This window comes from Rhincodon typus, chromosome 22 (genome assembly GCF_021869965.1).
Source record: "Rhincodon typus isolate 14 chromosome 22, sRhiTyp1.1, whole genome shotgun sequence".
Taxonomy (NCBI): domain Eukaryota; kingdom Metazoa; phylum Chordata; class Chondrichthyes; order Orectolobiformes; family Rhincodontidae; genus Rhincodon; species Rhincodon typus.
The window spans coordinates 17,928,675-17,953,886 of record NC_063353.1 but is presented as its reverse complement, the minus strand read 5'-3'; the positions used below and the strand labels follow the sequence as shown (position 1 = coordinate 17,953,886).

General features: G+C 40.5%; 1 protein-coding gene across 8 annotated transcripts in view; it reads left to right on the top strand.

Annotated features, from left to right (window-relative positions):
• Positions 1–681: 681 nt before the first annotated feature.
• The window catches only part of LOC109915608 (inhibitor of nuclear factor kappa-B kinase-interacting protein), a 32,846-nt gene continuing 8,315 nt past the window's right edge, over positions 682–25,212 (top strand). The window contains exons 1-3 of one of the 8 annotated variants that reach the window (XM_020515273.2): positions 829–1,184; positions 3,807–3,924; positions 9,758–12,877. In XM_020515273.2, the coding sequence (XP_020370862.2) occupies positions 1,030–1,184; positions 3,807–3,924; positions 9,758–10,465 (981 nt within the window). In that variant the 5' untranslated portion in view covers positions 829–1,029 and the 3' untranslated portion in view covers positions 10,466–12,877. The other 7 variants (XM_048610518.1, XM_048610515.1, XM_020515264.2 and 4 more) reach the window with 7 other exon arrangements.

The following is a 25,212-nucleotide window of genomic DNA, read 5'->3' as shown; positions in this document are numbered from 1 at the left end:
CAATTCCTGCTGCAGTCCCAGTCTAGCAGCTGTGCTTTTTAAGGACTCAACCAGCTCAGTCAGCGGTGGTTCTGCTAAGCCACTTTTTTTGTTCAACATTGAAGTCTCCCAACCAGATTACATTCTGCTGTCATGCTACTTCTGTGCTTCGTCCATGTAGTGTTCAGCATGAAGGAGCACTGATTTATCTGTTGAGGAAGGGTGGTATAAGGTATTCAGCTGGAGTTTTCATTGCACCTATTTGACATAATGCCACAATACTTCAATGTTGAGGACTTCCAGGGAAACTCCCTACTGATTGTGCATCACTGTGCCACCACCTCTGAGAAGATGTCTGGGACAGTGTTGCAGGTATGATTTCCTGGGTATAACTGTCAGGTTATTGCTTGACTAGTTTGAGACATAGTGCTGCAGTAATAGTTGAGGACTGTTGCTGGGTCAACAGGTTTCTGAAGAGCGAAGAGTTATTGGACTCCAGAGTTAAAGCTGCTTTCTTCCCACAAATGCTGCCAGACCTGCTGAGTTTCTCCAGTAATTTTTGTTTGTGTTTCTGATCTCCAGCATACCCAGTTCTTTGTTTTGTGTTAGGCTTCCGTTATTGTTTATAGGAGGGGGTGGGGGAGGTCAATTATTTAAAGTGGGCAGCTAAGAATCAGAATGGACGAGTGAACCAGATGGGTTTTTACGCAGATTGTGCCACAGTCCTCATTTATTCCGGTCTATGACTGAATCATGGTGAGAGTCAAACCAGCTCCCCAAAAAATTCCCTGGGGATTAAAGCCCATCTACAGTCCCATTACCCCGTGTCTCCTGCAGACTGACAGTTCTCCCGTTCTCTGGCATGTCAACTTGCAAGATCTTAGTTCTCATTCGCTCAGAGGAAACTCTTTGAGAGACAAAAGAAAAAGGCCAAAAGTGACTGGTTTATGTTCGCCGGGTGCGCGTTTGGGTCGGGGGTGGGGGCTGCTTCTTGGCCGCCGGAATTTGGTCAGAAAGTGTTGAACGCGGGGCGGGGATTACGGTTGCAAGATGTCCAGTGAAGTGAAGCAGAGGAAGAAGAACGTGGCCGGCAATAAGCAGAGCGACGGTGTGAGGGAGCAGGCTGCGAGAGGGAAGGTGTCAGACGGCCCTGTGAGGAATGTGCTGTGTTTGCTGTCGCTGCTCGCCAGCGCGGCCATGGCGGGGTAAGGAAAAGGCGGGAGCCCGCCCTCTTCCCCTCCTGTCGTCTCTCGACAACTTGTGGATCCCCTGTTCCTTCTTCATTTAAAAGCATGGGGGGGTGGGTAGGGTAATGTTCCGCTTCATTTAAAAGCTTTTGAGGGAGGGGGGAAGGTTAGAATTATTTCGAGTGCTGAAGGAACTGGGAGAGAGAATTTTTTTTTGTTTCAAACAACTCTTTGTTTACCTTTTTACATTCGACGAGTCAGGATGTACACTAAACCGGACGGACAGTTTCCAGTGAGCTGAAAGGATTTTTAATATCTTTTCTTGTAAAACCAAACGTTCAAGAAACCGGCTGTGGTTTTTTTTCCGTCCTCTGTCAAATTGAGCTCCACAAACTGGCTTCGTACCGCGTTTGCTGATTGTGAGGGCCCACGCAAAAAAAAAGTGGGAGATTTTTGCTCGAATTCCTGCTGCAAAAATAAACGCCCCGGAATGATGAAATTTGGTTGAATCCAGTGGGAGGCGATGTCTGAAGGCGGTTATTACATTCTTCTCCCCTGTAAGGACCTCGAAGCTGATGTGTGGACGTGGTCGTTTTGACCGTTTTTTTTTAAACGCAGGTTTGACGCCTTGCACCGAACGGAATGTGAACCCCGGGCTCCCTTAAACTTTTGCTTCTGCCCGAGTTGAAGCGACGAAGAAACCTTCGGTTGGGTCGATTCCGAAGACACGTCGCTTTAATTTGGACAATCCACTTAAAAAGTTTCATACTTTTTCCACAGCCTCTTTGTGTAGATCTGCTGCACGTCGCGCTCTGAAACCAGTACATGCTTCATTGGATTGTGAGAGTTGTCAATGAGAGTTGCCAACAAGTAGTTCTTCCATCACTGTCTGATCAGGAAAGGTGACGCTCCATCCTACTGTGGTGTCCAGAGTCCACCACTACAAGGATACTGTACTGGACGCTGGAACGAAATAAAAGCAGAACATGTTGGAAAGAGGTAGCGTAGGTGGAGAGAAAAACATAGTTGACTTTTTAGATTGGTGACTCTTTTCCAGAACCATAACAAGGTTACCTTTGTTTCTCTCTCCACAGATCCTGCTAGATTAATTGAAAATATAACGTTTTCTGGTTTTATTCAAGATTACAACATTTAAAAGGCAACTGGATGTGCACATGAATAGGAAAGGTTTAGAGGGATATGGGTCAAATGCTGGCACATGGATTAATTTAGGATATCTGGTTGACATGTATGAGTTGGACCTAAGGGTCTCTTTCTGTGCTGTACAACTCTGACTCTAATCTATGTTCTTTTGTCAAAGCAATCAAGAAGAGAGTGGTTAGACAAGCCATTAAGAACACCACATTAAAAAAAATTCGCAAAAAGCTCAAGACAGTGGCAGAGTAGGATGCTCCAGTTGGAGCTCCTTTGCTTACATGCTCCTTTTCCTTTTTTGTTTTTTCTCTTCTTCGTAGCTTTTCTTCTCCCCCACCCCCAACTTTTGACTGCCTGCCCTAATTGAAGAATGGAGTTGAGGGAGCCGGTTGCAGCCGGAGCCGGGGTGGGAACTGAATTTAGCAGCGGCAGCAGGGTAAGCACGGGCCAATTCGCAGAATGAGACCTGTCGCGGCAGAGTGAGCAGGCCAATACCCAAATGGCGGCGGAACAGGCGAGGACTAGAGCCAGAGGGGCAGCCCAGCGAGTCCTGGATGGAGGCTGGCATGTGGAGGCAGCATGGCCTCGTGTCCTGTGGGCACGGACTCATGTTGACGAGGGATGGGGACTTAAGTACTTATGGTCACTTTTTATTATCAGTCTGGACTTTTTAAACTCTGTTTCCATGCTAACTTTTTTTCACTCTGTAACCATACTTAATCTGTCTGTACATAGGTACCCTGTGCCGAAGATGTGCTGAGAGGTGACATTACAAACTTTTCACTGTATGAGTGCATGTGACAATAAAGAGTGTTGTAATTCTATACTAATTTATTCTGTTGCCAGACCCCTTGAAAGTGGTTTTCTTGCTCAAATTACAACTGCAGTATTGAAAACCAAAGTAAAAACACTACTGCGGATGCTGGAAATCTGATATAAAAACATAAAATGTTGGAAAAGTTTGCATCTGGCAGCATCTGTGGAGAGAGAAACAATTAATGATTCATGTTCACTATGACCTCTTAAGAATGGAGCAGAGTCACATTGACTCAAAGTTAACTCTTGCTCTCTCCACAGATGCTGCCAGACCTGTTGAACTTCTCTGGCATTTTGTTTTTACATTAAAGTCAAAGTGTTGACTGACTGCTTCCTTGATGAGATGTGGATCACAGACCAAAATATGATGCACCGTTAGGTCATCAATAATAATTCCTAGGTTTATGGCAATTGTTTTATGTTTATATTTTTGCACTGGACAGGGAAGAATTGAAGAGATGCAGAATTGATGGTGTAACTTTTTGCTACCTGTTTGTTTATCCCTTAGCTCCACATGTGTGAAACTGATATCTTTAAAATGGGCAAAGATTAAGCTATAATCACCACGATGACTTTAACTGTTGGCCTTCAGCTGCTTTTGCTTTGAAGATTCAGCTACTGAATTGTTAATAAGTTCGCTATTGTAAAATTTGTCTTTTATTTTTGCAGGCTCATGTTTCAGCAGTCAGCTAAGTTTGCTGATGTGGAACAAAAATATCAGCAGCTGTACATGAAATCTGTAGCTGCCCAGGCCTTGGAAGATGAAATTAACAAAGTTTCAAAAAAGGTAAATGTGATAAAATACCTGTTGCAAAAAAGGTGCATGATGGATTAAATTTGAATTTAAAAGAGAAGTTTCATCCAGTTCAGGTAAGAATCATTACTCAATATTCAGAAGGAGGTGTTGTGGTGCAGTGATAGGTTTCCTCTCAAATCTGGTCTACGTCCCATAGGAGGACATGATGGCCAATGGTTAGCACTGCTGCCTCCCAGCACCAAGAACCTGGGTTCAATTCCACATTCGGGCAACTGTCTGTGTAGGGTTTACCCGTTCTCCCTGTGTCTGCGTGGGTTTCCTTCAGGTACTCCATTTTCCTTTCAAAGTGCAAAGATGTGCAGGTTAGGTGGATTGGCCACGCTAAATGGCCCATTTTGTCCAGGTAGATTAGCCAAGGGAAATGGAGGATTACAGGTATAGCAGAGGGCCTGGGCTGGGTGGGATGCTGTTTGGAGGGTCAGTGTGGACTTTATGATCTGTGATCCTAAGATGGCCTAACAGATTGATTGTCAGCTTGTAAATCCTTCGAATATGGCAGATGGCAATAGCACAAGAGATTCCTGTTCCACTGCCTTGCAGAAGACAATGGCAAACCACTGCAATACTTTCCCCGTAAGAAGTCCATCATCCAACCTTTGGCAACGAAACTTGGTGAAGAGACGGGCATCCATAATATTCACTGTAAGCATAGCTGATCTGGTCCTGCATCGATAATGTAGCATTCCAGACAAAAATCATAGAATCCCTACAGTGTGGAATCAGGCTATTCGGCCTATCAAGTCCACACTGACCCTTTGAACAGCATCCAACCCAAACCCACCTCCTGTACTCTATCCCTGTGACACTGCATTTTCCATGGCTAATCCTTCTAACCTGCACATCCTTGGACACTGGGCAATTTAGCATAGGCAATCCACCTAAATTTCAAGAAAAATTGTGAAATTGAATTCAACTAATTAGTGGGCTAGAATCAGAAGATGCTCCAAATGTTTTTGGATTATTTTGATTGCCTTTAAGGGAGAAAATTTCCATTTAGCTACAACGTCTGTAACTAACACTACTGTCTGAGGCAGTCCATTCTATGTTGAAGAATTTCTGTACTTGAGGCACCTAAGTTTGAGCAATAGATATGGCCTTGCGTGTGGTGTCACTAAACAAATCAAGGCAATTAGTTAAGCCCAGAGTGAAACCTGCAGATTAGGACTTTATTTCTCTTCCAGCAAAGTATGAATATAATTGTTTCCATTCAATTTTCGTCTAGGTCTCTTGCTATTATTGTAATTTTTCCGTGAAATGTGATCCATTTACTTTGTAATTCTTAAGGATATCATTAATTAGGTTCTGTACGTAGGGGATTATAAAGACAAGTAGTTTTATGTCTTAATAACGAATACATGTTTTCAGTGTATTTGAATATTCTAGAAAGAACAGACTTGAGATTTTTATCATAGCCTTTTTCTGCTTACTAGAAACATCTCAATCCATTCTATGTATAATATATTGTTTTGAAGTTCATTGAGTGTTGTTTGTGCAATTAGCTGCCAGATCGATTACCAAGCATTCTAAAACACAATTTCTTTGATTATCAAATGAGTAAAATGCCTTGCAAGTATGGCAGTACAGAATTCTGTTTTAAAGGTAATTAATTTATATCTTTGCCACACATTTACAAACTATCAAACCTAAAGAAAAAATACTTTATGGTTGGATGCAGTTCAAAGTGTACAGCAAAGCTGTAGTTTTGCAGAGTTGTTTATATGATTATAAAAGATGAAGTCACGACTGCTTGAGTATATGAAAAAATATTGCGCAAAAGAAGAGTTCTTTAGATCAAGCCTTTTTTTAACAATCCATTTGCAAATCTTGATACCGCCTGAGGCTATTTCAGGCTAAATTAACTTGCTGATGGAGGTGAGCAGCTGTAGAACAAATACCCCTCAAACACCGCAAGATTTCCCCTTGATCTCAAAATAATTACTTAAATACATAAATATTAAAGTTGATATTGTTCAGCCCTGCCTTGCTAACATCACCAATTTTCCAGCAGAATTGCAAACCTACTGTTTATGTTCATATTCTATGAATCCTTTAATGTCTGGAAGCAGTAACTAGAACTTCAGAGGTCCAACTGATGTTCCACTATAATTTTGGTGGAAACTCTGAAGAAGAAATGTAAACAACCAACTGGGGTATTTCTGCAGTGCTTTTGGAACGGGCATAGGATGAGGTTAGGGGAAATCTGTAGAAATTGCACACTTTGATTATCTCCTTTGCAAAATAAACTGGAGAAAAATCTGAGTAACATAATCACTTTGGCATGGGTCTGTTACACTCATCTGTTTGCCTGTAGTGGACGAGCGGAATTCTGTTGGATCGTTTTATCACTTCATTTTGCTGGTAGATATTCTTAGCCTTTTGTAATGTACATTGCAAATCTGGGTCAACAATAAAACTTCCATTATAAAAACCAAAGAACTGCAGATGCTGTAAATCAGGAACAAAAACAAAGTTGCTGAAAAAGCTCAGCAGGTCTGGCAGCATCTATGAAGGAGAAAACAGAGTTAATATTTCAGGTCCGGTGACCCTTCCTGAGAACTTCCAGTGTAGACTGATAAAAGATGAGGCTCTTTAGTGATAGTGTGGAATTGTAAAAGAGCTGTCTAATCTCCTTTATAGCTTCACTGTGATTAATTTTATATTTCTGTTTTGAAAATATGCTGTAATGGGTAAAGGAAACAATGTTCTCTCTTCTTATGTAAACATACACGGAAGATTTTCTCCGATCATCATTTGGAGCAAAACTGTAAACACAAAAGTGAAGAGCATGTTAGCAGCTGTGCTACAAATACCAATCACTGAAAATATTCCTCTTAATGTATCAGTGGGAGTGAACTGCCTTCTTTTAGTTGAGCCACTAGTTGGATGAAATGTCTCCAGTACTATTGGGATATTGTACTCTTCAATAATTTCTCCCTGGATTACTGTTAGATAATTAGCATTAACAAGTTGTGTTGAAAGCTATTTCGTGCAGTCCACACATCTTTAAAATAGCCTGTGCTTTATTGTAGATAAAGACTTTGGCGAGAATTTCTTTGATTCTCCGATCTGCTACAACTTTGGAAGATAGGTAGAAACTGTAGGTAGACGCGGTAGATAAGGCAGTTTCTGCTGAAGTTATGGTAAGCAATCGGCAGAATCCACTAGGAGATTTGCAGTTATGAATATTTGAAGAGTTACACTTAGCTTTGGATCCATGAAGACAGATTTTGTGTTCAAATTGAGTCCTTCTAATGGATTTGCCCAGATGTTGATTTTCAAATTATGGTTCTTGATGTTGGGGATTACTGTGTAGGATAGTAATCTTTTGTAAGCCTATAATCTAAAATATTTTCAGCCTTAAGAAATAAAAATGAAAGCACTGTTATTCACGTAGCTATTTTCTTACAGCATATGCTGCAAGATAGTTCTAATATTGAAGGAAAAGTGTCTCTGCAGGACATCATGTTGAAACATTCTTGCTACTTTGAAGAATTTGATAATGTACTGACCATACTTGAAAACAGTTGATTGACATATCTTTTTGATTCTTGTATCACACTTAACTGGGAAACTTAACACTATTTTGTGACCAGTATTGATGATTAGCCAACTTATTTCAAAAAGTTGGACTTCAAAATTAAATTGCCAACGCTATAACATTTGGTTATACCTGCCTGCTAATGGTAATGTTTCTGAATCTTATTTCTGGGACAGTATGCTGAAACATGCCCTTTGACTGAAAGATTCATATTTATTACCAGTCATGTTATATTAAACAGTATTTATATCAGTTTTTTGGGGGGTCAGTTAGCTTAGTCGGCAGGGCAGCTGGTTTGCAGTGCAGCGGGACACCAACAGCATGAAGTCAATTCCTACACTGACTGAGGTTAACATGAAACATTCTTCTTCTGAACCGCTCCCCTCACCTGAGGCATGGTGATCCTCAGGTTAAACTCACTCCCAGTCATCCCACTCTAATGGGAGAGCAGCCAATGGCTTTATCAGTTTACATTTCTTGTACTACAACTGGTTTCATCATCTGCCAACATACAAGCAAGTTTCTAATCTCTCTGTGCAAGCCATCCTGCAGAAGTCTATCTCTGTTTGTCTTTGATTGGCATGGTCTTGTTATGTAAGTGAGATAATGTTAATTGTGACAGTACTGGTGTTCAATTACCTGGAAATCTGGTTTTTGAAGCTAGTTTTCAACCAAAGGCAAACCTTTTAATGTTGTGCCAACCAGCAAAATGAGTGGTGGATTTGAAGGAAAGAGAAAAAAATTTAAAAACATCCCTCGGTTTATTTTTCACAAAGGAAAGTAAGTAATAAAGTACAAATGGTTTAGTAGGCTTTATTCATGATATACATGCATATAAAACATAATTTGCATTAATTTACAAATATAGCCATTTCACATATTAAGAAGCATGAGACATTTATACATCAAGGATTGTTCATTCAGATAGAGGTGCAAACTAGTTATACTTTAACGAGAGTTGTCTCTACTCTGCCCCCCAAAATTGTGATACAAACTGAGATGGAGCACTCGTTTATCCCTTTCCAGCATCTGTTACCATATAAGCTGTCTTAAGTGAGTTTACCATTTTAGTGCCAATAAATGTCTGCATGGGTACACATTTTATCTATGCCTATTGCCACTGCCTACTAAGAACTTGATTGGAACCATCAAACGCAGGATGCTTTAATTCCTTGGTCTGGCTGAACTCAATCCTAGATACCATTAGTTGAAAGGTTGTTTTCTAGTACACTGCGCCACCTTAATACCTCTGTTTATTTTGTAGCATAGGGTTAATACAATAGTGAAAAAGATCATTTTGACTTTTTTCAAAAATGCTATTAAAATAACTTTTATATATTACTGTAACATTAGTGGTAGTTTATGCCCAATTGTATTTGATTAATACCTTCAAAAATGATAGGGAATCTCAAACTTTCCTGCAGACATTGTTACATGTTGTTTTTCCTGCCATCACATTGGATTGCTTTTTTGAACATCTTGAACATTACTACATTAACCAAACATGGATTTTGAGAATTGATCTCTTTATATAATTTAAGCTAATGCTCATAAAATCTTGTTTGCCCTATTATTTCAGTATTGTGCTGCATTTGGTGTGCACATTAATTGCACACTTTAGTACATGTCAGAAACAATTCTTGAATTATTTTCAATAAAGTGAAGCTCTTTGAAAAACAGTTCTAGAGGACTTGTAGCTGACATTATTTTCTTTTATGTCTGAGACTCCTGTAGGAAATTTAGTCAGTGATGTGTAAAATAGGTGCCCACTTTGCTCAATCTTATTGGTTTCTTCTGTGGTGTAATGAGTGGTCTTTAAATGCATAGTTGGAGGCTGACACCAAAAACATAAGCACTGTGGCTGTTTGTGTACTCATACACAGCTGTGGGCTGCTGCTGGCCTGCGTCTGCCTCCTCCTGTTTTCCAACAGCATTTTCTATTCTGAAAGCTGATCCAAACTGCAGTTCCAGAGTCTTGTGAACTGTCTGTGCAGGATTAACAGGTTCCCACAATTCACTGAAAATAATAGTGAAGCCTGGTATCTGACATCTGCAGCATTTAGTGGATGTGCTGGAATGTGCTGTCCATTCTGTACCTCAGACTGAGCTTAAACAAATTTCTAGGATGATATTTTGAAGTCAAATTCTTGGAAAGGAGAAGATGCTGATTAGTAATATGTACATTTACTATTTATGTCAGAATGAATTTGGTCACTTTTTATTGCTGATTAAGTAGATATGCCCTGTTTTGTATTGCGGATACAGCTGGAATCATCAGAAGAAGTCCTGCAGAAAGCCCTGTCATCCAGCTCAGTCATGGCCCTCTTCGAACAGGAGATGTCAGAGCTCCGTAACACTATGATTAGCCTACAGAATAAAGAACAGATGATAGCAAGAAAAATGCAGCTTGTCAATAAAAACTTTCAAAATATTTCAGACACCTGGAAACAAAGTTTAAATGAAATAAACAGTGAGATTGCCAACTTGAAGTCAGAGTCAAAGAGCATGCATAACAAAATTTCATCAGAAATTAATATAGTTGAACAAGGTGTGAAGGATCTCTCAAAACAGATGGAAGATTTAGAAGGGAGCACTATGAGAAATACAAAGGCAATTGAGCGGCAAGAGGAGGAGGATTTGGGTGGCCTTGAGAAGCAAGCAAACTGGAATACGAAAACCATTGAGAAATTAGTTGAACAACAGATCAGTTTGATTTCAAAGAATAAAGAGTTAGTAGAAAAACTGTCTGATTATGAACCTAAACTTAAAGAATGTCAAGAACAACTTCCCATAATTGATAATGGTGTCCACTCTGTTCTTAAGATATCCAGTGAACTCCTAAGCACTGAAAAGAAAATAGAAGACATGACAGTCCAGATATTTAATTTGGAGGACAATATGCTGAAAGTTGTAACTGAGATATTGGACATAAAAAAAGAGCTGGAAATGTTATTGTCTGATGGTGCAATGTAAAAGTCAGTAAATTTTCTGGATGCCATGAAAGTTACTGCTATGGCATGTCATAGAACAAGAAGAAAGAAGAGTCCAGGAGAAGCTTTCTGCAATTAAAGTCACTGCTCCAGTAAACTCTGCACACAAATGCAATTGAACAGTGATATACATGAGGCACTGTTTTGATGATTTCAAGCTTTGCTTTTGGGGACAGGAAATTTCCATTGGTGCGAATTTAACGGCATCAAGTGCTGATTGTTGGACTTCAACTGCTGATAAAAGAAATTACCAGACATGTCTCATTGGTAATGATACAGCCCAAAAGATTGCCTTGGACATCATGCTGAAATTCATTGGAAGACGTTCTAGATGTTTAAAATTAGAGTAAAAGCTACGGGAAGAGTACAATTTGTAACTTTAAAAATAAATCATCATGTTTATTTTTAGCCATTGTTCATACATTAAATATGTTAATTTTATGTCAGTGATAATATCTAATGAGTGAAACAGCAATTTGAACAAAACATGTTTGTTGTGACTAGCAACTCGTGTCCTGCAATCTGCAACCATGTGTTTTTGGGAAATTGAAGTACAGTACAGTGAGTGGTAGCTTTAAATTAAACAAGAAGCTATTAAACATAATTTCAAAAGTTCAATAAAAAGGCAGATAGTGCGCAAAGTAAACTTAGCTGTTCAGGGATTGAAGTTGGAATTCCAGACTTCCAAAATTCTCAGATGTCAGAACCATTTCCAGGTCTAACCCTGTTTATATCTTTATGCGCAAGGCATCATTTTGGAGACACTGCCAAGTAACAGGCCATATTATCTTTGTCCAGTTTGAGAACAGCAGTGGGTTCCAGAGATGGGAGATCAGACCAGTGATGCTCATGTGGAGGAAGGCCAGCAGATCCCAATGTGCAAACAGTGGAAGTGCTGCTGAGCCTCTGAAGGAAGCACTCACTATAGCTGCCACTAACACCACGGAAGCGCTAAGAACATGTAGCACATAGCATTGGAGACATCTATCTTAAATTCCATGCTGAAAAACAGGGCTGAAAGATGAGGATATAACATGCTTGCTATTTTCTGCCAATATTAATTAAATTTCACTTGCACAATACAGTCTCCACCTCCTTTTACTTGTCAGAGGTGCAGACGCAGTGGAGACAGGGGTTGGACAATGTGGAAAGACCACAATCTGCACATGAAATTCCAGCTAATTGAACTAAGTACCTCTGCCACCAATGTGCTCCTACATCAGAGAGAAAAGTGCAAGGAGTATGGAAAAACTGGTGGCCACTGTAAAGTTCCAGGTCTCTTCCTTGTTCGCCCCCACCCCATGCCCTATCACGAATTCTGCTTCCATGACCTGGGAAAATACTGTCCTGAATCTGCTATGGGTGGTACATGCTGGCGTGAGTATTCACAGACATCTTTAACTTCTCCTTACTACAGTCTGAAATCCCCACCCACTTCAAGAAGACCACCATAATCCTGTTGCCAGAGAAAAATCCTGCAATGTGCCTCAATGACTGCAGCCGGGTGTCTCTGATCTCTGTGATTATCGAGTGCTTTGAGAGGTTAGCCGTGGCTCACCTCAACTTCAGACTACCTGATTGCCTTGATCCTTTGCGATTCTCCTACCAGCGCAATAAGTCCACAGCAGACACCATCTCCCTGGCCGCATACTCCTCCCTGGAAGATCTAGATAACAAGGATACCTAAGTCAAGCTCCTGCTTATTGACTACAGTTCTGTCTTAAACACTATAATTCCAAACAAACTCATCTCTAAGCCATGAGACCTAGGTCTCGGCTCCCCCCTCTATAACTGGATCCTCAACTTTCTGACCCATAGACCACAATCAGTAAGATTGTGATAATACCTCATCCACCAGAATCCTCAACACCGATGCCGCACAAGGCCGTGTACTCAGGTCCTTATACACTCATGACTATGAGGCCAAATTCCATCCCAATACCATTTTCAAGTTTGATGAAACCACTATTGTAGGGTGGATTTCAAACAATGACAAGACAGAAAACAGGAAAAAGAGAGAGTGTGTTGTGGCATGGTGTAAAGACAACAGTCTCTCCATAAATGTCAACAAAACAAAGGAGCTGGTCATTGAGTTCAGAAAGCAGTGTGGAGGGCACACCCCTGTCTGCATCAGTGGTGCTGAGATGGAGATGGTCAAAAGCGTCAACTTCCTGGGAGTAATGATTACCAACAGTCTGTCCTGGTACACCCAAGTCAACACAATGGTCAAGAAAACACAACAACATCTCAACTTCCTCGGGAGGCTGAAGAAATTCAGCATGTCCACAGGGACTCTTAACCAGTTTTTATACATGCACCATAGAAAGCATTCTGTCTGGATACATCACAGCTTGGTATAGCAACTGAGATAACAAGGTGTAGAGCTGGATGAACACAGCAGGCCAAGCAGCATCAGAGGAGCAGGAAAGCTGACGTTTCGGGCCTAGACCCTTCTTCAGAAATGCAAGTATAGCAACTGCTGTTGCCAAGACTGCAAGAAACTACAGAGAGTTGTGAACACAGCCGAGTCCATCACACAAAGCAGCCATCCGTTGACTCCATCTATACTTCCCGCTGCCTTGGGAAAGCAACCAACATAATCAAAGACCCCTCTCACCCTGGTTATACTCTCTTCCATCCTCTTCCGTTGGGCAGAAGATATAAAAGTTTGTATACCCTTACGAATAGATTCAAGAACAGATTCTTCCTGCTGTTTTTAGACTTCTGAACGGATCTCTCAAGTTTTAAATTTAATGTTGATCTCGCTCTCTATGCACCTTCTCTGCAGCCGTAACATTGTATTCTTTGCTTTGTTCTATTACCCTATGCACTTTGTATGATCTGCCTGTATTGCACGCAAAACACAACTTTTCACTGTATCTAGGTACATGTGACAATAATAAATCAAATCAAATGCTAAATGGGTTTATCATTAATACTCTAAATTTATTCTATATTGAATAAGAAGAAAAGTATAAACTGAAAAAAGACCTAGAAATTTTAACTGAAAACCAAAAATTCTGCATTCAGAGTAATCAAACTGAGATGTTAAGGCTCCCTCTCCCTAGATGCTGCCTAAAATGGTCAGTCTTTCCAGCAATTGTTGCTTTTATTTGAAGAATTTGATTCTTGGGTATGATTGTAATTTATATTGTGCTGAAATGTGACAAGTTTAAATCTGTTTGTTTGATTGCTTTTCAGATTTGTTAATAGTAATTAAGTAAGGTTTTATTTTCCACTTGGCTCACTTTTGAATCAAAAATGGTTTTCAGTTTTCCATTGTACTTTAAATCAAATGTCTGATTCAGTAACAAAATATATCTACTGACTTTAGATGTCATACATGCTGGAGTGGAATCAGTTGCTGATTTATCCTCGGTATGCAAGCTGTTTTTAAAATTAATTTTATTATTTGTACCCAACTCATTTCCCTCATACAATAAATAAGTTACCCAACGGATATGACAAAACCACATCCACCCAGCCACCTCAACAAACTCCGTGTTAGAATTTAGGAAGTGTGCCACAGACCAGTCAAATAACAACCTAACTTTTTAGTTAGATTCTGAGTACCATGCTTTTCCTCACATACTTAAGTAGTCTGTGCAGTAGACAGTGCAGCAAAACCTGGACAAATAGCAAGCAACATTCATACCACACAAGTGCCAATTAATAACCATTTCTAATAGCAGAAAGCTTGATGCGCTTTCCTTGATGTTCATTGGCATTGCCACTGTCGGTTTCCCCTGCCATCAATCTCTATGCTTCACGTTTATCAGAAACCTAACTGGATCAGTAACATAATTACTGTGGCTGGAAGAATCTGAGGCTGGCATGCCAGATTCTGTAGAGGCTGATTCACCTCCTGACTCCCGAAAATCTGCCCACAATGTTCAAGTCAGAATGGGATGGAAAGCTCGCCACCTGCCTGGATAGTAAAGTCCCAACAACACTCAAGAAACTCAACACATACAGGAAAAGCAGTCTGCTTGATATACACCTTGTTTAAACACTCACTCCCTTCACCACTACAAGTTTTTACAAGATGCGTTGAAGAAACATTCCAAGGCTTTTTGGCAGCATCTCAACAAAACTTTGATTTTGACCATATCAAAGGACAATGGACGTAAGTGCATGGGAACATAAACTCCAGGTTCTTCTCTAAGCTGACTTGCATTTCTTCATACCTGATGGTCAAAATCTGGTATCTTTATGTAACAGCTTTTTGGGAGTGCCTTGACCACAAGGCACTGTAATTCACGAGGCTCGCTCATTACCACTCTCAAGGTTAATTAGTGATAAACATTAAATACTGGCCTTCCAGCAATTTTTTTTTTCTTCATGCAATGTGAGCATTGCTGGCAAGGCCACAATTAGTTGCCCTTGACAAGGTGGTAGCAAACAATCTTCAACAGCCAGGGACCATGATGTGCAAGTACACCCACAGGGCTGTTAGGCAGGGAGCTCCAGGATTTTTTTCCAGTGACAGTGAAGGAGTGGCAATTCAGTTACAAATCAGGACAGTCTGTATCTTTAAAGAAATGGTAGTGTTCCTGTGCAACTGCTGCATTTGTCACACCTTGTAAAGTTCACAGGTTGGGTAAGTGCTGTTGAAGATGCGCAAGCAATTTGCTGCAATGTATCTTGAATATACTGCACACAATTGCTACTGTGTTTATGTTGGAGACAGTGAATGTTCCATTCGATGTAAGTAGTACCAATGAAATGAGTTGCTTTGTCCTGGATGGTATCAAGCTTCTTGATTGAGAGAGGTGCATTCATCTTGGCAAATGGCAATTATTCCATCAAATTCCTGAATTGTTCTAAATGTTTGAAAAGATTTCTGGATTCAGGAGGTGAGTTATCCATTTCAGAATTCTCAGTCTTTAATCTTCTCTGGAAATTGCAATTTTCAAGTGGCTGGTCTGTTTCTGGTAATGATAATCCACAGGATGTTGATAATAGGGATTTCATGATGATAATGTAATTGAATGTCACGGGATACGGTTACATTCTCTCTTGTTGGAGATGGCCATAGCCTAGCACTTCTCTGAGGCAAATGTTACATTCCACTTCAGAACAAGCTTGTATGTAGTCCAGTCTTACTGCTTAAGGACAGGATCCGCTTCATTTTACCTGATCATTTGCAAATTGTATTGAGCATTTTCTAACTATCAGCAAACAATCCCCATTCCTGATCTCATGACAGAGGAACTTCATTGATAAAGCAGTCAAGGATATTTGGGACTAGGACACCCTCACTATCCACATCTTATGAATGAATGTATGAAATATACACAGAGAGCAGTAAAGGATCAAAAGAGTTCAAGATGAAGACAAGTTTTATTTTTAAAAATTAAAATATAAGTAAGATAATGAGCTGGAGAAAGCATCTGGTAAACTTCCATTTGGAATTACAAATGTTACATAATTAGTATATATTAACCTGTTCAGTACATTAAATAATAGCATCCTATTCCCTGTGTGAATTCCATATTCTAAATAATCATGTGTAATAATGATTTCATTCAAAAATGCCTAAGCAACTGTTGAATTTGCATAACACATTTGCAGAAACAGGCCTCATGAACACCACAACTATTGTACAGTTTTATAACTTGTAAGAATACGTATCAATCTGTTTAACATTATAGCCTGTGTCCTATGAAAACCGCTTGCATCAAATACAACCCGATTCCAGTTTGAATATTTGAAGAATTGTTTGCTCCTCACAAATTATTTCCATTAATTATGCTTGATACTGCCAAAAGTATTTACTCAGAATTTACAGCTAAGTACGATAGCCTACAAAAGTTTATATAGTACAGAGACTGACATCCTGTTTTCACAGATCTGCATTCTGTTGTTACTACACCATATGCCTACAATGAAAAATTCTTTAGCTTTTTTTTAAACTGAATCAACAACAAAATTTAAACTTCCCTTTTGTGAAATCAAAAGCAACCTACGATTTGCATAACACATCTTTTCTGAATATTTAATGGAAAAAGAAGAAAATCTACTGGAAATAACTCTCAACCATCTCCAGTCCAGGGCCACCGGAAATCTTTCAGAGATAGTAAGAACTGCTGTTGCTGGAGTCAGAGATAACACAGTGTGGAGCTGGAGGAGGCCAGCAGGCCAGACAGCATCAGAGGAGCAGGAAAGTTGACGTTTTGGGTCGGGACCCTTCTTCAGATCCTGACCCGAAACACCAACTTTTCTGCTCCTCTGATACTGCCTGGCCTGCTGTGCTCCTCCAGCTCCACACTGTGTTACCACCAGAAATCTATAATGCCTTCAGTCTCATTTCTGCAATAAACTCAGTAAAATCCTGCAGCTTGAGCATGGAGTTGCAATAGCAGATTCAGAGGTGCAGAAGGGTTCCCTGATCAGCATGGGCAGGAGTGCGGAGAGAATGCACTGCTTAAAACAGCAGCCAAATCCTGTCAAAATTCTCACTATCGAGCATTTAACTTTATTTATTGACAGTTAGACTCTGTGAGCGCTTCTGTTTTATTCATTTTGCATGGTTAATATCACAGCAAATAACCAAATAGTTCTCCAAATTTCACTCACATACAATAATGGATTCCCTTTCTCACATCAATGAATATCATTAATTATTCTAGTTATTTTATTAAAATTGTGCAAATTGCCATGAAACAAAATCAAAACTAGGGTAGATTTGCTGCAGAAGCTGGAAATATCAAACATTTTTTAATAAGAAAACAAGAATGAATTTTCAGTACCTGTTTAACACATTTATCAATTTCCATTACATGTATTCACGGTGCTTGATCATAATCAGATGCAGATTTGTAGGTAAAATTGGCAATATAGTTGCATTGAGGGGGAGCTGAACCAGAGCAAGTCATATTCACAGAACATAAGCTAAGGAAAAATATTAGCAGATCAGGAAGAAAATTCTGTGGTAGATTTTTCAGGCCCTGACCCAGAATTCCCAGTCCTAGATCAATAATGCAATGATTGTAATTGCATTGAAGGACCTCTGCACATTACACTAAACTACTGCACCAAGCTACAGAGTTATTATTGTAGAATATTAATTATATGAGTTTCCAAATGAGACTCCGCCTACAGACTTAAAACTTGAGAGGTTTTGTAATTAAGTATATTGCCGTGGGGAGCCAGTTGGTATTTTGCGATGGAGAGCCTTTAGCAGAAAGCTAACCCTTTTCCTGAGGTGAGGCATGCCCCTACAGATACATTGAGAAAAAGTAGTAGAAACAAAAAGTAACTTTTTGAGTTAGATTCTCCACAGGGATCACAAAGTGAAGGTCAATGAAGTATTCTGTGGTGGACAGTTACATAGTACAAATTCTATCTTCACTTGAACATTAAGCGTTATCCCGTTCAGTATTCACTTGTGGAAATATCGCTTGCCCCAATGTATTCAATATTATAATCAAGACTTTTTTCCTTCCACTATGCAAACTATGTGAGAATCATTAGTACTTCTACACAAACCATCAACAATTGAAAATTGATAAAATTGTCAACTAGTTTTAGACTTAGCACCACGAAGGTACCAGAAATTGCTCCTCGCAGTCGAGAGAATGTGATGCTTCTAGAGCACATTTCAGAAATACTGTTATAAATAATGTGTGTTCATGTGTTCTATTATTTATAACAGTATTTCAGGAGAAATGCTATATCTTGTAACAGTGCTTTTGTCCCATTTTTTTCACTGTGGTCCTGAATCGTTTTCATTAATAACAGACCACTTCATATTTATAAGTTTGTTGAAGACATTGATGGATATTGCAGTCATGGGATACCAGCTGGATTAAGCAAAGTCTCTGCTGCACTCTCGCACTCAACTTAGACAGATACAAAAAGCTGAAGCAGTTCACATCTAACTTTGGAAAGAAATTTGTTAATGATAAAATAACAAATTATTTGACCAGTGCCAGATCTTAAAAAGTGGAGACAGGAAACCAACTTTTTGCAGGAGGTGGGTTACTGATGTTGTCATTATAGAGGTTATGTGCCTTGTGTTCAACCACCATTTCAAATTGAATCTTTGCTGGCAGTGTTTTCTAGATCTTGGGAAATCAAGTGGCTAAACAGAGCGACTAACTTGCCATTTCCAGTATATCTGCTGCACCAATGCTCCACAATTGGATACCAGCTCAAATCTCCCACCTCCTTTCTCCCTACCAACCCTTGTGATCTTGTCTCCATTTTACCCTCCCTGCTCACCAAAGATGCTGCTGTACACCCCTGGGGAATAATGGGACATCAGCATGTGTGAGAGATCACAATGTAATGTTGTATGGTTAGATGACTAAAAGACCTGGGAAGAGATCTCATGGAGGAGACACTGTGAGCTAGTGTAATTTTATGGCTATTTATTTTGTTAGTCTGTGAATAAAGCAATGTGAATAATGTACACAGACTTTGGTATTTAAGATGCACTCAGACCCCTATCACCTCAACCACTTAGTGGCAGCAATGTGGAAGCACATGGACAGTTGTGTGACAAAGAAGAACCCAAAAAGAGCCAATACTAAAGTTCAGGCTATGAAGATAGCAAAACACAAATACTTTGACAGTAGAGAAAATTCTTCCACTTCCAATGAGCAGCCAGCATGACCTAGAGAACAGGATCAAAGTACCAGCAGCAACAGGGTTTCAGTCCAAGGATCTCTGAGACCATTGACCCATCTCTATCGCTTTCAGCACCATTCCTGATGGTAGAAGGCCCATGGGAAGTCCACCTTTAGGATAACTGGAGGAAATGTTGAACAAAAAGCACTAAACAAGGGATGGACAAGAATCTTTTAAAGCCTTACGTACATATTACTTGATCCATAAAAAAAACTGCTCTTACAGCAATCTCAATTTAGTAAGTGGAGCAGAGAATTGTAAGTTCCATCAACTACCCCAGATACTTCAAGGACTGGATAATGTACCATATGGATGATGTGTATTTGTGTCAAGTATGGTAGACTATCACTTAGAAATTCCACTCAGATGACATTGGCCATTTTGGGCAGGAAACAGCATAGTCTAACCTTGCTGTTAATACTTCAGCCTCCTGGTCCTTCTTGGAACTTAACAGGTGATATTCTAATATGTGATTCAACAAAGGAAGAACATGATCATAGAGTTTGGATAGCTCAAAAAACATGAGGAAGCCTGACACTAAGTGAATTTGCAAAGCCTATTATCAAATTCTTAAGACTTACAGTGCAAGCTACAAGAATAATGAAGCTGGTCAAAGAATTTCCACAACCCAAGAACGTGATAGAGCTACAAAGATTTCTAGGAATGGTTAATCAGGAAGTTAAATTTATATCCCATCTATTAGCAATCAGTGAACCATTGAGAGAGCTGTTGAGTCAAAACCATCAGTGGTGCTGGAATGTTGATCGAAGAAATAAAAAGCTCAAAACAATGGCACTTTAAAAAGAAGGAAAGGAGACAAAGGCAGTGACCACATTGGAGGTGATTCAGACAGAGAAAGAAACTTACAGGTTTGTCTGACCCAGCAGTAACCTACACATCTGCTGACTTTGCTGTTTAGTTTCAAGTATCTCTGGACATAAGGGTTGGTTTTAAGAAAAATAAACAAACAGTGAAATTCACAGCTGACCTTGGAGAAACCTGTGTGGGGGAGCTCACAGCAGGGGAGCAGTTAAGTGGCTAGTTTTAAAGTGTAACCTTTTTTCATAAATCTACAATAGTGGGAAAAGTTTTTTTTTGATCATATGTTTTTATTGAGATCTGTCTCTTGATTAAACTTTAAAAATATAAAAACATTGGTACTAAGCAAGCCTGGAGCAGTGTTTTTTTTTGACCAGTAGGAATGGGCTGTTTTCTGGGTCTGCAGATTAAGGTGCAAATATGGCCTTTAGTGGAGTGATGTGCTGTTCTTGTTGGATGCGGGAGATTAGGGATCCCACGTTACTGATGATTGTGTCTACAGGAAGTGTGTTTGGTTACAAATCCTATCGGATCACATGGATCAGTTGGACTGGCAGTTAGAGGCAATGAGAAAGTTACAGGAGCTAGGGGGTATGATGGATGACAGTTGCAGGGAAGGTGATAAACCGAAGATATAGTCAGGTAGGTGTGTGACCTCAATAGGAAGGATCGAGGGATCTGGGCCAAATGCTAGCCTATGGAACTAGATTTGTTTAAGTTATCTGGTTGGCATGGACGAGTTGAACCGAAGGGTTTGTTTCCTTGCTCTATGACTATAAGTCTTGAAAAGTGTCCATATCACAGAGGAGTTGGTGTTGGATGTCTTAAAACGTGTAAAGGTGGAGAAATCCCTGGGACTTGATCAGATGTAACCCAGAACATTTTGGGAAGCTAGGGAATTAATTGCTGGGCCCCTTGCTGAGATATTTGTATCACCAATAGCCATGGGTGAGATGCTGGAAGACTGGAGTTTGGCTAATGTGGTGCCATTATTTAAGAAAGGTGATAAGGAAAAGCCAGGGAACTATAAACAGGTGAACCTGACATCATTGTTGGAGGGGATTCTGAGGGGCAGGATTACATGTATTTGGAAAGGCAGGGACTAATTACGGTTAGTCAGCATGGCTTTGTGTGTGGGGAAATCGTGTCACATCAACTTGATTGAGTTTTTTCAAGATGTGATGAAAATTGATGAGGGCAAAGTAGTGGAGGTTGTCCATATGGACTTCAGCAACATGTTTGACAAGGTTCTATATGGTAGACTGGTTAGCAAGGTTAGATCACATGTAATCCAGGGAGAGCTAGCCATTTGGATGCAAAATTGGTTTGAACGTAGGAGATAGAGGGTGATGGTGGAGGGTTGTTTTTCGAGCTGGAGGCGTGTGACCACTGCTTTTTGTCATTTTTATAAATGATTTGGATGTGAATATAGGAGGAATGGTTAGTAAGTTTGCAGATAACACCAAAATTGGTGCTGTAGTGAACAGTCGTGGAGGTTATTTCAGAGTACAATGAGACCTTATCAGATGGGCCAAGGAGTGGCATATAGAGTTTAATTGAAATAAATATGAGATATTGTATTTTGGTAGGACAGGAAGACCTGGACTTAAAGTTTAATGTTATGGTTCTGGGGAGTGTTGCTGAACAAGAAGACCAAGGGGTGCAGGTTCATAGTGCCTTGAAGATGGAGTCACAGGTACACAGGGTAATGAAAAAGGCCTTTGGTATGCTTGCCTTTATTGGTCAATGCATTGAGTGTAGGACTTATGGCTGTACAAGACATTGATTCGGCCACTATTGGAATACTGCATTCAATTCTGGTCTCCTTGCTATAGGAAAGACGTTGTTAAACTTGGAAAAGATTTACCAGGATGTTGCCAGTGTTGGAGCGCTCAAGCTATAGAGAGAAGCTGAATAGGCTGGGGCTATTTTCCCTGGAGTGTCAGAGGCTGAGGGGTGACCTTTATAGGGATTTAGAAAATCATGAGGGGCATGGATAGGATAAATAGACAAGGTCTTTTCTCTGGGGTGGGGGAATCCAAAACTAGAGGAAATAACTTTAAGGTAGAGGGGGAAAAAAATATAAAAGGGACCCAAGGGGCAACATTTTCACACAGAGTGGTGCACGTATGGGCTGAGCTGTCAGAGGCTGGTATAATTACAACATTTTAAAAGGCATCTGGATGGGTACAAGAATAGGAAGGGTTTAGAGGGATATGGACCAAATGCTGGCAAATGGGTGTAGATTAATTTAGAATATCTGGTCAGCATGGATGAATTGGACCGAAGTATCTTTCCATGTTGTACAACTCTATGACATTATAATCCACTGTTACGACCAATCACAGCTGCGGCTGCATCATCCACAATTTCAATCCAGTGCTGCAACAAGTTCAGGAAGATGGAAAATGTAAATCAGTGTACTATGCTTCAAGGTTGTAATGGAAACCAAGAAAGTGTGCATCACAATTAAAAATGAAGCCTTGGTGGCAATACGTGTATGAGAAGTTCTCTCATTATGTCATACAGCTAAGATTCAAGATTGATACAGATCATAAGCCTGTAGTTCTTCTTCACATTAATGTAATTACAAAGCTGCCATCTCGCATTCAGCATCACAACATGTATGGAGAATTCAAACAGCTTTTGTAACATTGTAAATGAAACATACAAATAGACATACTGTTCTGATCCTGATGATGGCAGTTGACCTATTAGAAGGAATGCACAGTCCAGGTGAGAGAAGGGAGTATGTACGATACCATTGATCTTAGAAACAAATCTGAATGATATTAAGTGGCAGTTGTTAGTCCGCCTCAGAGACTGGCCCTATGATGGTTGAGATTTTATGAAGGGGTGGAGATATATAAGTAATAGAAACAGCCATGGGGCAGATAGGGTGGGATATGTGAATAGGCTCATGCTCTTAACCTGAGAGATTGTAATGTGATGATGATGTAAGATCACATGACTAAGCACACTTTTGGAGGAGATTGTGTAAATCCTCAACTCTGTGTTGAATCTGTAAATAAAGGTTATTGTTAAAATGTACATAGGCTACTGCAGGGTCATTTAAGGACCAATCAAACCTCAATTACCTGACTAGAAAATGAGTCACCTCTATTCTGGCTTCCCATGTTCTGTGCAGCTGATGATTTCCCTGGACCCTGCCTTACTTCTAGCCTTCTGATCTGGTTCTGGACTCCAGACTTCCTCCCACTATTCACCTAGACTCCATTCACCCAATCACCTATATTCCATTCACCTGATCACTCATTTGTCCATTCACCCAATTACCTGGTCTCCATCCACCTGATTACCTATTCCTCCTGACTCTTCACTCCCTGGTTGTAGCCAGTTATCAGAGGCTTACATGCCTGTCATCCAGCCAACATCTCAATCTGCCTCCATTTCCTAACTGCAGCAGCCAAAGAATGGTAATCAGGGACTGTCATTCAATTCAACCTCAAACAATTCCATCTCCCTGCTAGCTCCCCCACCCCTCAGTCTCTGCGCTAATATCCACATTCTGACATTGGGACAGAAGAGCTGAATATAGTGGCAGTAAACTCGGGAATGTAGCTGACAAACTTATAAAGTCTGGATACTAAATAAAGCATACAGATTGTGCTTCCTGTATCTCCAATCCCACTATATTCTCATTTTGTGTTTTCTTGCTCTTTCTCTTTATTCTGTTCCTGTTTTAAGTGCAGTTCAGTTTTACTCTTTTTGTTTGAATGTATTTGCACCCAAACTGTAAAACAAATTTCTCATGACAGGTGCTGTTGACCTGATTTTTATGATGTGGAGGTGCTGGTTTTAGACTGGGGTGGACACAGTCACAAATCACATGACACCAGGTTATAGTCCAGCAGGTTCATTTGAAAACACAAGCTTTCGAAGCCTCAATCCTTCTTCAGGTGTTAGTGAGAGAGGTAGTATCAGCCTACGGATAACCTCATGATGCTGCACTTCTCTAGCTTCTTCCCAAAACATATTAAAACAGCCATCCCCTACGGACAAGCCCTATGCATACACAGGATCTGTTTGGATAAGGAAGAACGAGATGGACACCTGAAGGTGTTGAAGAACGTCCTCATAGGAACAGGATACAATGTCCAACTCATCGATTGCCAGTTCCAGTGTGCCACAGCAAAAAACCGTAATGAACCTCCTCAGAAGACAGACATGGGATGCGTCCAATAGAGTACCTTTCGTCGTCCAGTACCTCCTGGGAGCAGAGAAACAACACCATGTTCTTCGCAGCCTTCAACACATTGTTGATGACAATGAGCGCCTCACCAACATCTTCCCCACGCCTCCACTTCTCACCTTTGAACAACCGCCAAACCTTAAACAGACCATTATTCGCAGCAAACTACCCAGTCTTCAGGACAGCATTGACCACAACACCGTCATGGCAACCTCTGCAAGACTTGTCAGATCTTCGACATGGACACCACCATTACACGTGGGAACATCACCCACCACGTACACAGCAGATACTCATGTGACTCGGCCAATGTTGTCTATCTCATACACTGCAGGCAAGGATGCCCTAAGGCGTGATACATTGGCAAAACCATGCAGACGCTACAACAATGGATGAATAGACACCACACAACAATCACCAGACAGGAATGTTCCCTCCCAGTGGGGGAACACTTCAGCAGTCAAGGACACTCGGCCTCAGATTTTCGGGTAAAAGTCCTCCAAGGCGGATTTCGGAATACACAGTGCAGAGTCACCGAGCTGAGGCTGGTAGCCAAGATCAGTACCCATGAGGACGGCCTCAACCGGGATCTTGGCTTCATGTTGCACTACAAGTGACCCCACCACACTATACACTCTGTCACACACAAACACATACATACACACACACACACTCTCACACAGATCCTATCATACACACACAGTCTCACAAGCACACACACTCTCTCTCTCCCTCTCATACACACACACGGTCTCTCTCCCTCACAAACAACACTCTCTCTCTCCTCGTCCATACACTCACTCACTCTCTCTCTCTATCTGTATCATACGCGCACACTCTCTCTCTCTTTCTCTCTCTTCGTCTCATACACTCTCTCTCTCCCCATCTCTTACACACACATCACTCTCTCTTTCTCTCTGTCTCTCTCTTTCTGTCTCATACACACTCTCTGTCCCCGTCTCATACACACACACACCCACACTCTCTCTCTCTCCTTCTCAGACACACACACTCCCCCTCTCTCTCTCCCCGTCTCATACACACACACTCTCTCTCTCTCCACC